Genomic DNA, 14376 nt, shown 5'->3' with positions numbered 1-14376 from the left:
AAATGGTCACGTGGTTAAAGCGGCACAAAGGCACACTCACGGCGACTGGGAAATCCAACGGCACCCTCCAGGTATGAACTTTCACTGTTCACGGTCGGCGAGCCATAAAGTAATCGTCAAAAGCCTCGGTGCACACACACACCACAGATACGTCTGAAAGCGGTGGAAACGGTTGACGAAGCAAGGAAAGTCTGCTCGACGCGCGAAGCGCACGAGTCAAAATGGCCGACGGCTCGTGGTTCTCGAGTCGTCACGACCCAGCGATGAATCTTCGGAATCTAACGCCACCTGACACGCAGGATGATCCCTCACAGCAATAACAACTTTATCGCAGGAATTCCTTTTTCCCAGGAAACCCAAAGTACGTGACTCTTGCTCGACAACGTTCGTTGCAGACCGCAAAGCAACCAGCTTGTTTTCCGACTCTTTCGCTCCGCCTCTCTTCCCTTCTCTGCCGTCGTCTTCCGGTTCGGTTTCCGGTATCATTTAAAGTTAGCCTTTTTAACTTTAGATAACTGTTCATGAATAATAACCCTTTTGAGAATAATAATAGTACATAATATCAGAAATATGTCAAGTGGGTGAAAACCACAACAACGGAAGTTACGAATCCGTAACACCACTAGTTGAGACTATTCACTCCCCAGGGTTTTTAAAGCTCATGGTCTTGCTGGCATGATCACTGTGTTGTGTTCAGCCTATAGCTGAACGACTTTGCAGACCTGAACGGCTCTTTTCTCACTCCAGGCTGTGCCATCGAGGGCTTTATATCACATACGTGCTTGGTGGGTTGTTTACATCATAAGTCAGTCAGTGTGGCATGATTGGTTGACAAGGCAAAAACTTGACAAAGTATGCTTGACAAACTTGACTTGACAAACAAAGTTGACAAGTACAAGTTGACAAGGCAAGGCTTTAAAACAGCTGTTCACCACCATCTCTTATCTTCCCCCATCCAAAACCTTGATCTTTTCTACCCCCGTTAATTCACCCCAGATCCACTTTTTTGAAATATCGACTTCTTTCCTGGAAGTCCTAGCAGTGTCCATGTGTTTTTTTACCTCTCCCCCCTTCCTCCCCCTTCCCAATGCCTCCTCCCCCCAAGCCCACTCCCAAGCCCCCTCCCTCCCACAGATCTCCCGATGTCCCTGCTCTCCATCTTGTCTCCCGCCCCCTTTATCATATGTTTTATGTTTTATGTTTCAGTTTGTCTTTTTGTGATCAATGTTAGCTCTTTCACGAGTCTCGATCTTGTGTACAAGAAAAAAAAAGAAAAAAAGGCAGACACGTCAAGGTACCTGAGTGACCTGCGGAGCGAGGCGAGAACGACTCTCAGGGCATGTTGGAAGAGTATAAAGGAGTCGGAGAGTGTATTTACACGAGTGCTAGTTTGCTGAGGGTCAAACTCGGTGACAAGAGGTCATTGTAATCGGTCAAAGGTAAATGTAATAATGAGAACGGGGAGGAAAGGGACAAAATGAAGGGGGGGGAAATGAGCAGGTGAGGGGGAGCGAGGAGGTCGATCGAGGGAGAGACGCAAGAGTGAGGTAGGGAGGAGTGAGGGGAGTGGAGATAGGAGTAGGTGGAGCGTGAGGGGGGAGTGAGTTGAGTGGGGGCAGAGGAGTCGAGTGGGCTTGGAGGGGAAGAGAAAATGTACCAAACCACCCGACAAACTCCACACTCTATTGATTAAAAATGATGTATGAATGCTGGTAACCCTTCTGGTCACGCTGATGCATGAATGCCTCTGTAGACATAGCCGGTAACACTTCTGGTCATGCTGATCATGGAAAACAAAATGGAAATGGAGATACACTTGTTATGTGATTGTGATATGGAGATAATTGTGATATGTGGACAAATGGAGATAATTGTGCTATGTGGACAAATTGAGGTACTTGTGATACACGCACATGTAAAATGCTTACATGCTGTTAGCTTCCTTCGCCTGGGATGGAGTGAAGGAAGAATGAAGTAAGGAAAGAGGGAGGTAATTAGGAAGAGTGAGTGAGGGAAAATGAGTGTGTGATGAGAGATGGTAACTGCAGGAGGGGGATGGGGGAGGGAGAGGGGGCAGCAGCAGGGGTGCCACCCTAATATATATGCCTGTCTTATATGCGTGCCTGCTGTTCTTGCAGACTGAGAAGGCCTGTTTTGTTGAATGCTTGTCGAAAATAAAAGATCGACCGTCTTGAAGTTACGCCCACTACTTTTTTTATTTCTTCCGATTAATATATATATATATATATATATATATATATATATCAGTCACTATGCGATTTCATACCATCAGTGGTGAACCGCCATTAAGGTATCCCATCCAGCTGTGCTGTACCTTAATGGGAGCGATAAGTGCCATCTGCCACATGGCACATTACCTCTGGTATCCACTCATTATATGGAATCCCCTGGATGCAGCTGGGAGCAAACCAATCCAAATATATGTGCAGTTCTCCAGCTTTCAATGAGCGCAAGTAATGACGTCACTGCCATGTACATACGCTCTGCCTGTCAAGCTCTCAAGAGAACCCTCTGACAGAGCAGAATATGTATGTGTATATATATATATATATGTATGTATATATATATATATATATATATATATATATATATATATATATATATATATATATATATATATATATATATATATATATATATATACATATATACACATATATACACATATTATATATATATATATATATAGTTTTATTTTTTTATTTTTTTACAAAAATGACAGAGGTCCCGACCAACAGGGTGTGCCAGCCGTACATCTCCCCCTGTTTAGGTACCAATTAGCAGTAACACACATTTACATTTGTAGTTATAATTCAGAGAAATAAAAGCTTGAAACACACACTCTACATGATTACACACATACATACTGTTACATGGGGGTAGCTAATGAAATACTTTGGCCCAGGTAGGATTGTATAGGGTAGTGTGCTCTGAATGCCGCGAAGAAGAAAAAAACCTTCCTGTAACTAAGTAGGCCCGGATGTCCGTGTAAGTGTATATATGGCGAGGGGTGGAGCTATGCTAATTAGTTAGGGTATAAAGGTAACTTTCCCAGTGTGTAAATTGCCTCTGTGGTTTTCCCTTTGTTCCTTAAAACACACACCACCAGCCATGCGTAATTGTAAATGACATAATCGCCAACCGGATCCGACAACGACTGACGCCAGCCAGCCGAATCATCTCAAGGGGCGTCAAGAAGGGCCGTGAGGCCCCGCCCTGAAAGGAATGTTTGGTTGGAGTGATGCAATGGCGCTCGTTTATTGGAGTGAGTGCGACGTCATCATAGAACGTTCGAGCACCAGGAGCAAAAAGGCGACGCGACCGCCATCTTGTTCTCTTTTTGTCCCGGGCTGGTCACAGGCGATCGCATTCGCGTGCTCTCTGTGTTCCGGCGTTCATGGCAGGCGGTTACATTTTGCATTCCCTGTCTCTCTCTCTCTTACGTTGGCCTTCACTGCGAGCAGTCACACTTTCTATCCCTTTGTTCCGGGCTGCGCGAGGGTGGACGCAACTCTCTCTCTCTCTCTCTCTCTCTCTCTCTCTTGGTGTTGGCTTGTGGCGGTTGCGCTTGGTGCCGTGTGCGCCTGAGAGGAACATCCGGGCTCAGTGCAGCTGAGCAGGAAGGACGAGGAAGGAGCTCGGGCCTGTTCACTTCGCATCAGCGGCTGGCGGGGACCGCGACTTCATGCCAAGGTGTGGTTTCCCACGCATAGACTCGGGGACCCGTTCGACGATGGACAGGGTTGGAGAGCCGCTTGAGGAGACCAGAGCCGAGTACCAGCTAACATTACACACTACATGTTTACTTTCATTTATTTCTCCCTGTGTCTGTATTTGAGTCCGCATGGAGGGTCCCCTGGTTAGGAATTTAGTGTCATTGGTTCTTATTGTATTGCATTAATTTTATTAAACCATTATTTGTTACATTTTCAATTCCTGTGTCCTGTACGTTTATTTGTTGTGGGAACCGGATAACCTCTGTCGTGGCCACCTGTACAGATAAGGACCTCACTGCCCTCCACTACCCCCACCCCCGCACGTGTCACTACTGCCATAGTTGAGCATACGCCTCGGGGTAAAAGCCCGGTCGGCCATCCGTCACCCTGCGGTGTTCACTACAGGGGAGACACGCGACAATACACACATACATATATACATACATATATACATTCAGACATATACATATATACATACATACATATATACATTCAGACATATACATATATACATACATACATATATACATGATGAGCTGTACTACCCTCCACCCCCCCCCCCCACCCCCGCACTCTTTACAGAGTATTGGTGTTGCCAAATAAGTTTCATTGCAAGAATTATGCTGGGTGGGTAACAATTGCCTTCCCAGCAGTCAGTCAAGGCAGGAATTTGTAATTTGTTCAGAGCACCATCGATAGCTCGCCTACTCATCGCAAAGGATACCATGTGTTATGTAATGTCCACCACCCAATGCTGGCTGATAGGAAGAACCATTTTAAATGTTTATCCAAGGGATGATGGCACACACATTATTGCCTTGTCCTGCCTGAAAACACCAGGGTGATAGTTCAGCACTTGGCCAAGACTCCAACCCAGTCTAGACAGCTCAGAGGAGAATTTGTGTACATCATGGCTGTCCTGCCAGCCCTTGCGATGTAATAGACTTATATTTTAGAGTATCAGGACACCAACCACTTCTCCACTCTACCTCCAACATCATGGCAAACAAACTATTTCATTTTTCTCCATCAGCATGTATTTGATTGAATTAAATATCTTTAAAATAGCCCCAAACTGACCTTTATTATCATCTCAGTGGTGTAAATGGCTGTAAAGAAGTAGTTGGTAATGTTGAGGAAATACCTTTCCTGTACAGAGAAGATGGGAACATGAGGAAATGAGAAGCATTTGTGATCATAACGATTATAAAACTTTGGCACTAAAATGTAACACAACATTCTGTTCCATACCGCACTGTCGGATGCAATGCTTGGCCTTTCCAACATGATTGTTATGCAGTTTAGAAAGATTATTCCCAGGATGATGAAGTCAAAGTAGCGATTGCTGCAAATAGTTTGAGAGGTCTTGCGGAACCTGCAGGCAGTGATTCAGCAATATTTCCATGTCACCAAAAGTAAAATTTTACAGGCCGACATCCAGCAAATATCCTGTCAGCATCGATCATGGTCTCCAAAATATATCATTCTTAAATCTTTAATCCTTCTCTTATCACACTTGGATCTTTTTATCCACCATACTTCACTTTCTGCAATGAATTAATTATAATGTGTGATTCCTATCAACTGTCCACACAACAAAACATAACCATGCCACAAAAACTAGAACACAAAAGAAGAATAATACATAATCACATTTTCAGTACAAATTTATCTTGATGCAGCATCGTTTGCCAAAACACACATTTTATTAATATAAACACAAAGATGAGAAGACGATGAAGAAGACCCCACTCCCTCCCTGTTAGACGACAGCGCTGACCGAATATGGCTCTCACCCCGAGGCAGAATGGACCAATCGCAGTCCGATGTGCTCAAGCATACAGCCATGTGAAGAGATGAATCAACACCTTGACGTTATGCTAAACATATTGTCTCAATCTTTTTCTCTTACCTGGCCTTGCCCAGTTTGGAATGGGGGGAGCGGAAAGGCGAAGATACTGATTGTCGTCGAAACTGAATGCCACCCCTCCGGAAGTCGAATCAAAGTCAATTTCGAATCAGCCGATGCAGTGTACTAATAGTTACCACTCATCCCTAATTAATGACCGGGTGAGCCGATGGAGCCGCGTGGCACGGTCTGGATATATGGCGTTAATTGTTGTTGCCAATTTATCCTCAACGGACTTTCCCTAATTGCAAAGATGATCACCTCGGTTAGAATTCACCCTGAGACCAGGTATATTTAATGTAAATGATGGCACAGGGGACAGAATACACAAAAGGCAATCACAATCAACAAGAACAAAAAGACAAAATGTCATAGCCCCCATGATTTTAGTAATTTTGCTGTACAGAGTTAAAAGCCATCAGTCGGCCATCTTTGGTCGGATTATAAAGCAAAATCTCTTGCATATGTATACTCATGTACTGTCTTTGTTCCTAGTTTGAACAAAATCGGTCCATACATGTCCGAGAAATGGTTGGCTTGGATAAGTGTCCACCCCCCTGAGTTAATACTTGGTGGAAGCACCTTTCACAACAATTGCAGCTGTGAGTCTGCAGGGATAGGTCTCTACAGCCTTGACGCACACCTTGATTGGGCAATATTTGCCCATTCTTCTGAACAAAACTGTTCAATCTCAGTCAACTTGTGTGGGAGCGCTGATGAACAACAATCTTCAAGTCATACCACAGATTTTCAATTGGATCTAGATCAGGGCTCTGACTGGGCCACTCAAGGACATTTATTTTTTGTTCTTTAGCCACTCCAGTGTAGCCTTGGCTGTGTGCTTCGGGTCGTTGTAATGGTGGAAGGTGAGCTTCCATCCCAATTTCAGCTTTCTTGCAGATGGCAGCAGGTTTTCCTCTAGGATTTTTCTGTATTTTGATCCATCTATTTTCCCTTCTATCCTGACAAGTGCCTCAGTCGCTGCTGATGAGAAACATCCCCATAACATGATGCTGCCACCACCATGCTTCACAGGAGGGATGGTGTTCTTTGGGTGATGTGCTGTGTTGGGTTTGTGCCAAACGTAACATTTTGCATTTAGGCCAAAAAGTTATATGTTAGTTTCATCAGACCACAATACTTTTTGCCACATGGCTTCAGAATCCCTGGAGTGGTTTTTTGCATACCTCAAACGGGGACTCAAGGTGGGATTTTTAAAGTAATGGTTTCCTTCTTGACGGACGGTACAGGCCAGACCTGTGGAGTGCTTGCGATATTGTTGTCACATGCACACAGTGACCAGTCTTTGCTATAAAGGTATGTAGCTCTTTCAAAGTTGCCATTGGCCTCTTGGTAACCTCTCTCATCAATCTCCTCCTTGCTTGGTCATCCAGCTTGGAGGAACGGCCTGATCTAGGTAGGGTCTTGGTGGTACCATATGCTTTTCACTTCTTAATGATTGTCTTGACTCAGCTCCAAGGGATATTCAAGGTCTTTGAAATATTTTTATACCCATGACCTGATCTATGTCTTTCAACAACTTTATCCCAGAGGTCTTTTGAAATCTCCTTTGTGCTCATGGTTGAGTCTTTGCTGTGAAATGCACTACCCAGCAGAGGAAACCTACAAGAACAGCTGATTTTATTGTAAAACAATCAGAATCATCACAATTTAACACAGGTGGGGGCCAATTAACTTTGTGTGTGATTTTGAAGGTAATTGGTTACACCTGGGCTAACTTACACTTGCTATAATAAGGGGGGGGGGGGGGGGGGGGTTGACACTTATCGAACCAATATATTGTTTTGTATTTTTCTAAATTTTCTGAAATTTGTAGAATTTGTTTTTCATTTGAATGTTGTGGGCTACGATGTTTAAGGAAAGGTGTTAAAAGTCTGATTTAATGCATTTTAATTCCAGGCTATAAGGAAACAAAAGGTGAAAATTTGAAAGGGGGAGTAGACTTTCTATAGGCACTGTATATGTATGTGTGTGTATATATGTATATATATATATATATATATGTACTAGCTTGGCTCGGCTCGCTGCGCTCCCCTCACCAAGCTCATTACTGAGGGGCGGGCTTATTTTAGCTGAGGATAATGACTGTACCTGAGTTGTGTTGTGTTGTGTGTTAAATACTTTACCTCACCACCAGGTAATTCAAAACACCTCACCACCACAAAATTGAAAACACCTCACAGCCACGAAACACATAATTATAAACACCTCACCACCGCGAAATTAAAAACACCTCACATCCACGAAACACCAAATTAAAAACAACTCACAGCCACAAAATTAAAAACACCTCACAGCCACGAAATTAAAAACACCTCACAGCCACGAAATTAAAAACACCTCACAGACACGAAATTAAAAACACCTCACAGCCACGAAATTAAAAACACCTCACAGCCACGAAATTAAAAACACCTCACCACCACAAAATTAAAAACACCTCACAGCCAGGAAACACGTAATTAAAAACACCTCACAGCCACGAAACACGTAATTAAAAACACCTCACCACCACGAAATACGTAATTAAAAACACCTCACAGCCACGAAATACGTAATTAAAAACACCTCACAGCCACGAAACATGAAATTAAAAACACCTCACAGCCACGAAACACTAAATTAAAAACACCTCAGCCACGAAATTAAAAACACCTCACAGCCACGAAACAGGAAATTAAAAACACCTCACAGCCACGAAATTAAAAACACCTCACAGCCACGAAATTAAAAACACCTCACAGCCACGAAACACGAAATTAAAAACACCTCACAGCCACGAAATTAAATACACCTCACAGCCACAAAACACGAAATTAAAAACACCTCACAGCCACGAAATTAAATACACCTCACAGCCACGAAACACGAAATTAAAAACACCTCACAGCCACGAAATTAAAAACACTTCACAACCACGGAAACAAAAGTTTCAGGGAGTAGTTCAGTGAAAACAGACACTGCCCAGATATGTAGATATCTATCTATAATTCCAGTAATCTCTGTGTGTTTGTTTGTACGTTTGTACGTTTGTACGTTTGTCTGTGACCGCTGTTTCTCGACAACCACGGGTCCGATATACTTGCAACTTGCCAGGTATATTGCTGGGGACCCGAGGATGTGCCTTTTCAAGGTTTGAAATTAATCGGACAAGTACTTACCGAGCTATGGCGATTTAGCCGTTCGCCGTTCACTTTGGCGTTGCGAATGGACCAAACCATTGCATGTAAATAGAGGGGGGGGGGTTCTGTGGTCGTTGCGAATGGACCAAACCATTCATGTAAATAGAGGGGGGGGGGGGTTCTGTGGTCGTTACTGCCACGTGGTTTCAAAGTTTTTTTTTGTTGTTGTTGTTTGCACGCATGTTTTTTTGCACCCACGTACGGGCACGCCCTAGGATGTTTACACACACACACCCCTACACAAATTTTTTTTTTTTTTTTTTTTTGGCAAGGAACGGGCACCCACGTACGGGCACGTCCTAGCTTATATATAGTACGGGCATGCCCTAGTATAGATAAATGACTGAACCTGAGTTGCTGTTTTTCCATGGTTTACACCAATCATAATTCAAACAATCATAATGCACAAATGTATTTGTAATATGCGTGATATCACATTTTATAAACAATTGAAAATGAACACTTAAGTTGAAAAAAAAAAAATTCCCCCCCCCCAAAAAAAAAAAATTGGAAAGTTTTTCAAAACAAATATCCTTAGGACATACCGGCAGGAGAGATAGGTGCATACCAGAAGTTTGGTACGATTTCACAAAAGTTTGAGGGAGTAGTTCAGTGACAACACAGACACTGCACAGATATATATATATATATATATATATATATATATATATATATATATATATATATATATATATATATATATATATATATATATATATATATATATATATATATATATATATATATATATAATAAAAGGCAGTATCCGTCCGTCTCCTCCACAGCTCCAAAACCATAAAACCTAGCTGCCCCAAACTTTGCATGCATACGCCTGGACCACCAACAGATTGCAAGGATGAAAACTGGGTGTTTGGGTGTGTTATAACACCCTTTTTGAAGATGATTAACGAAGTGCTCATAATAAAAAAAAACCGATGTGGTGGCTTATCAATATGGCGGCCCGCCATCTTGGTCAGCCCACTGCACCTCGCTGGGTTCTAAAGCCACCATTTTGTTTCGGCCTACTCAAACGTGCCTTGCCTTAGAAACACGATCAATTATATCATTCCATAATTGAAGCATATCATCATAATCTGGATTCAGATATGAGGATTGGATGCTGTAGAGTGTAGACTAAATAATGTCTAAATCTGGAGTGAAATTTGACAAAATTGACCATATCTAGCGATTGGTGAACACAACTCAGGCTGCTTATGCAAGCCATGGCATCACAGTAGACATAGCTCCCTTTTTGTTTTTAGTCACAAGGGCGGGCAAGTTTGGGTGTGTTATAAATTATAACTTATGTTACGTGGTCCTCCCGGTAACTACCTGGTCTTGGTGACCCACGGACCGTGGGAGGACCCCGCCAGAAAGATATCTGATTTATCCGCTTTCGTAGCGCAATCAATATGAAAGACACAATAATTCAAGTCAATAAGAAACCCCACACCAAGGATCCGGATTACTTAATAATATATTCTCCATCCATCATCAGCAATCAACAATCCATCAACAATCTTACTAAGATGGCCATCTCATAAATTTCCCCCCCTTTCCCCACTCACGACCCCTCAATGGTCACTGTCCCTCACAATGTCTCTGGGCCCCTCCCGACCAAGGTGAAGGTGGACTTCTCTGCACACGGGCGGTTGAACGAACCCCTGGCTGACGTGTTCCAAACGTGCACGTCGCGTACCGGGAATAGCTGCTGCAGCGCACACCTCCTTGCAAAGTAAAGCGGGCAAAGCAAGGCGCGGCTTGCAAAGCGCGCGAGGCCCAAGGTGCGACCCGTACGCGTCCTTGTAGACGTTGAGGCGAACTGTGCCGGACGCTTGGTTCCGTGCACGAACCCACGGCAACTTGACGTGTAATCGGTAATTACCCCGCGCAGGTAACTCCTTTCGCCAGACGGGCTTTCAAACGCAGCGTCCCCCACGCTGCTCAATATCGACACCGCTCGCGTCGGAGCTCGGCGAGGAAGAGGAAGATCACCGCTTCTCCCGGACCTCGTGTCTTTTTCTTCTTCCGGTTCACGATCCCGTTTCCGGTCTCCTGTTATACGGAGCCTCTCTAACCCTTTAACCACAACAACCTTTAATAGAATAAACATTAATAAGCAATGACATGAATAGTAACTCCTCTAAATCCGGGATCCGTAACACTCCCCCCCTTCAAGAAAGAAAGTTTGAACCCCGCGAAAACTTTCTGTGCCGGCCAACTTTGATAAACCAACCCGATACCCCAAATCATCAGTTCCCCCCGGGCACAATTATCGCATCTCAAAAATAAAGCAACAAACTTTCACCAAAACCCCCCAGAGATTCCAAGGTAATTCCCTCTAGACCAAGCGTCAACCACTTCTAGTTGCTCTTGGATGGAGGCCCAGCTGAGTACTCACTACATGGACGCCTTAAGGAATGTGGGGTTCACGGTTAGTCCGGGGAGGAAAGTTCATTACATGGATGCCTTTAAGAACGTGGAGTTCACGGTTAGTCCGTGTAGGAACGTTCCCTACCGGGACGCCTTTTAAGAACGTGGCGTTCACGGTTAGCCCGTGTCGGAGCCCAGGCTCGGCGGCTCCGCCGTATATAGAGTGCTTCAACTTCTCCGGACTCCTAACAGTTACGGTGGGACCCCTTGTCCCAGCAGTCCCCTGACTGGCGGTCTCCTTCTCGGCCAGTCCTCTGCCAATCATTCTTTCGGGAGATGCCGTAACTCTGGGAGCCTCCATAGTAATATCGGCTGCTGCCAACACCAAAACTACCGCCAAGTGGTCCTCTTCTGTAGACCTCTCGACGCCTACGAAATGCCTTCCCTACTGTTATGGTCCGACCCTCCAAATCCTTACCATTCCAATTCTTCTCTGCCTCCCTGGCGTCTCTTGTGCTTGCAAACGTGACAAAGCCGAACCCTCTTGACCGTTGCGTTTCCCTGTCTTTTACCACCCGCACTTCCACCAGCGGCCCATATCTGTTGAAGACAGAGGTCAGAACTTCTTCCTCTGTGTTGAAGTTCAGTCCCCCTACGAATAACTTGGAACTTTTGTCACCATCCCGAGCTGGGGTGGTGTTATTTCCCCTGCGGGGCTCTTTACCCACCCTCGGGTTACCATAAATTTGCCCCCCGGCCAAATCATTCCCGATAATCACAGATACCCCCTCTACAGGAAGCGTGGCTTGTAAACCGACGGTGACCGGTCCTGACACCAAATCGGATTCCAAATGGATGACATGAAGTGGGGCACTAACACAGCCACCGATCCCTTGTAACCGAACACTATCACCAGTTGCGGTACTCTTTGACAATGGCAAAATGCCTTCAAGCATTAAGGATTGATGGGCTCCTGTGTCCCTCAATACCCTAACAGGTCTTGGGTTAGTCAAGTCTCCCTCGAGTGAGACAAACCCCTCATAAATAAATGGTTGGTAACTCTTCTGTGGGCGATTTCTTACGCTAGCCATCGCATTCGGAGTTGTAATAGTCGGACTCCGCTCTGGGTTTTCCCTTTTCATGAGGTAACAACTGGACATCAAGTGTCCAGGTTTCTTGCAAAAAGCGCAAGTAGGTCCGGAGGAAAAACTCGTGGTCTGCCTCGGGCCCCCCGAAAAATAAGTTTGTCCTGGGCCCGTCGCCCTCTGATTTCGAACAGTTCGGGTATCAGCGTTGTCCCCATAATCATCTCGAGGCCGCCGCCATGTATTGTCATTCTCCGCACCTGCTGTTCCACAACTCCCCTGCGGAAATCTAGGCGAGGAGTTAGGTTCGTGGACCCCTATCCGGTGTGTTAAGGCATAATCATCTGCCATGGTGGCTGCGTCCCACAACTTCGGTACTTTCTTTTCCTGCAGGTACACTTTGATGTCCTCGTGGACACACTGTTGAAATTCCTCCACCAGGATCAAGTCACGGAATGCTTCAAAGTCGTTCCCGACTCCTTTTGACTCACACCACCGATCAAACATGTTTTCTTTCACTCTGGCAAACTCCACATGGGTCTCACTCTCCCTCTTCCTGGCATTCCTGAATTTTTGCCAGTAAGCTTCAGGAACCAACTCATACGCTTTGAGATGTGCTTCTTCAATACCTCATAATCTGCACATTGGTCCATTGGTAGCGCCGAATAAATCTCTTGAGCTTTACCCACCAGCACACTTTGCACTAGTATGGTCCAGGCCTCCTCCGGCCAGTTTAACTGTCGAGCCACTTTCTCAAAGTGTGGAAAAAATTGAGTGACTTCCTTTTCACTGAAGGGTGGAACCAGCCTCACATGTCTGCCCACATCCCAGGTTTTCTGGCTAGGTGTCGACCCCGTCAGCAAGGGTGGTACCTCTCCCCGTTCTCTCATTAAATCCAGTTCCTTGAATTTAATCTCTTGCTGCAGCGCCAGATCACGTTCCTTCAACTCCCTTTCGGCTTTTCTCTCCTCTGCTTCGAGTTCCCTGGCAGCTCTCCTCTCCTCTGCTTTTCTCCCTTCTAACCTTTCCTGGAGTTCTCGTTCCACTCTCCTTTCCTCTGCTTGTTTCTCTTCTCTCCTCTCTTCTGCTTTCCTTTCTTCTTCTGCTCTTTCCTTTTCTGCTTTCCTTTCTTCTTCTGCTAACCTTTCCTGGAGTTCTCGTTCCACTCTCCTTTCCTCTGCTTGTTTCTCTTCTCTCCTCTCTTCTGCTTTCCTTTCTTCTTCTGCTCTTTCCTTTTCTGCTTTCCTTTCTTCTTCTGCTAACCTTTCCTGGAGTTCTCGTTCCACTCTCCTTTCCTCTGCTTGTTTCTCTTCTCTCCTCTCTTCTGCTTTCCTTTCTTCTTCTGCTCTTTCCTTTCCTCTGTTTTCATCCTTTCTAACCTTTCCTGGAGTTCTCGTTCCACTCTCCTTTCCTCTGCTTGTTTCTCTTCCCTCCTCTCTTCTGCTTTCCTTTCCTCTTCTGCTCTTTCCTTTTCTGCTTTCCTTTCCTCTGTTTTCATCCTTTCTAACCTTTCCTGGAGTTCTCGTTCCACTCTCCTTTCCTCTACTTGTTTCTCTTCTCTCCTCTCTTCTGCTTTCCTTTCTTCTTCTTTTAACCTTTCCTGGAGTCCTCGTTCCACTCTCCTTTCCTCTGCTTGTTTCTCTTCTCTCCTCTCTTCTGCTTTCCTTTCCTCTTCTTTGATCCGTTCCTGGCTCCGTAATTGCAACTCCAGTTTCCGGAGCTCAACGTCTTCTGGTTCTTCGGGTAGCCACTGCCAGGCTAACTCGTCCCATGTTCCTAATCCCACCATAGATTGTATCACCGTGGTCTGCAACTCTGCCTTCCTCAAATTAGTTCGGACCTCCAAGTTAAAATGTTTGGCCAATTTCAAGAGGTCCGCTTTTAGTAACGCTCGGAACTGTGCCTCACTAGGTGTTACCGCAAAGTTCTGTGCAACAAACGCCATGGTGACTATCGTTAACACCTGTTAACCTTCACCCAAGACTTTACCACAATTTCTCAAAAATTTACCAATTAATAATTAATTAATAAATTTTAATTAATAAAAATTATTATTTTATTATGTTATA

At 44.7% G+C, this 14376-nt stretch overlaps 1 protein-coding gene across 1 annotated transcript in view; it reads right to left on the bottom strand.

Moving 5' to 3' along the window:
• The window catches only part of LOC137426869 (voltage-dependent T-type calcium channel subunit alpha-1G), a 313379-nt gene that overhangs the window by 104520 nt on the left and 194483 nt on the right, over positions 1-14376 (bottom strand). The window contains exons 20-21 of the mRNA XM_078778945.1: positions 4989-5112; positions 4818-4886 (exon numbers count right to left, since the gene is read on the bottom strand). Coding sequence (XP_078635071.1) covers positions 4818-4886; positions 4989-5112 — 193 coding nt within the window. The remainder of the gene's footprint in view (positions 1-4817; positions 4887-4988; positions 5113-14376) is intronic.

The sequence above is a fragment of the Myxine glutinosa genome, chromosome 5, assembly GCF_964187855.1.
Source record: "Myxine glutinosa chromosome 5, kmMyxGlut1.1, whole genome shotgun sequence".
Taxonomy (NCBI): domain Eukaryota; kingdom Metazoa; phylum Chordata; class Myxini; order Myxiniformes; family Myxinidae; genus Myxine; species Myxine glutinosa.
Note: the sequence above shows the minus strand (reverse complement) of the source record. Positions and strands in the feature narration are given on the sequence as shown.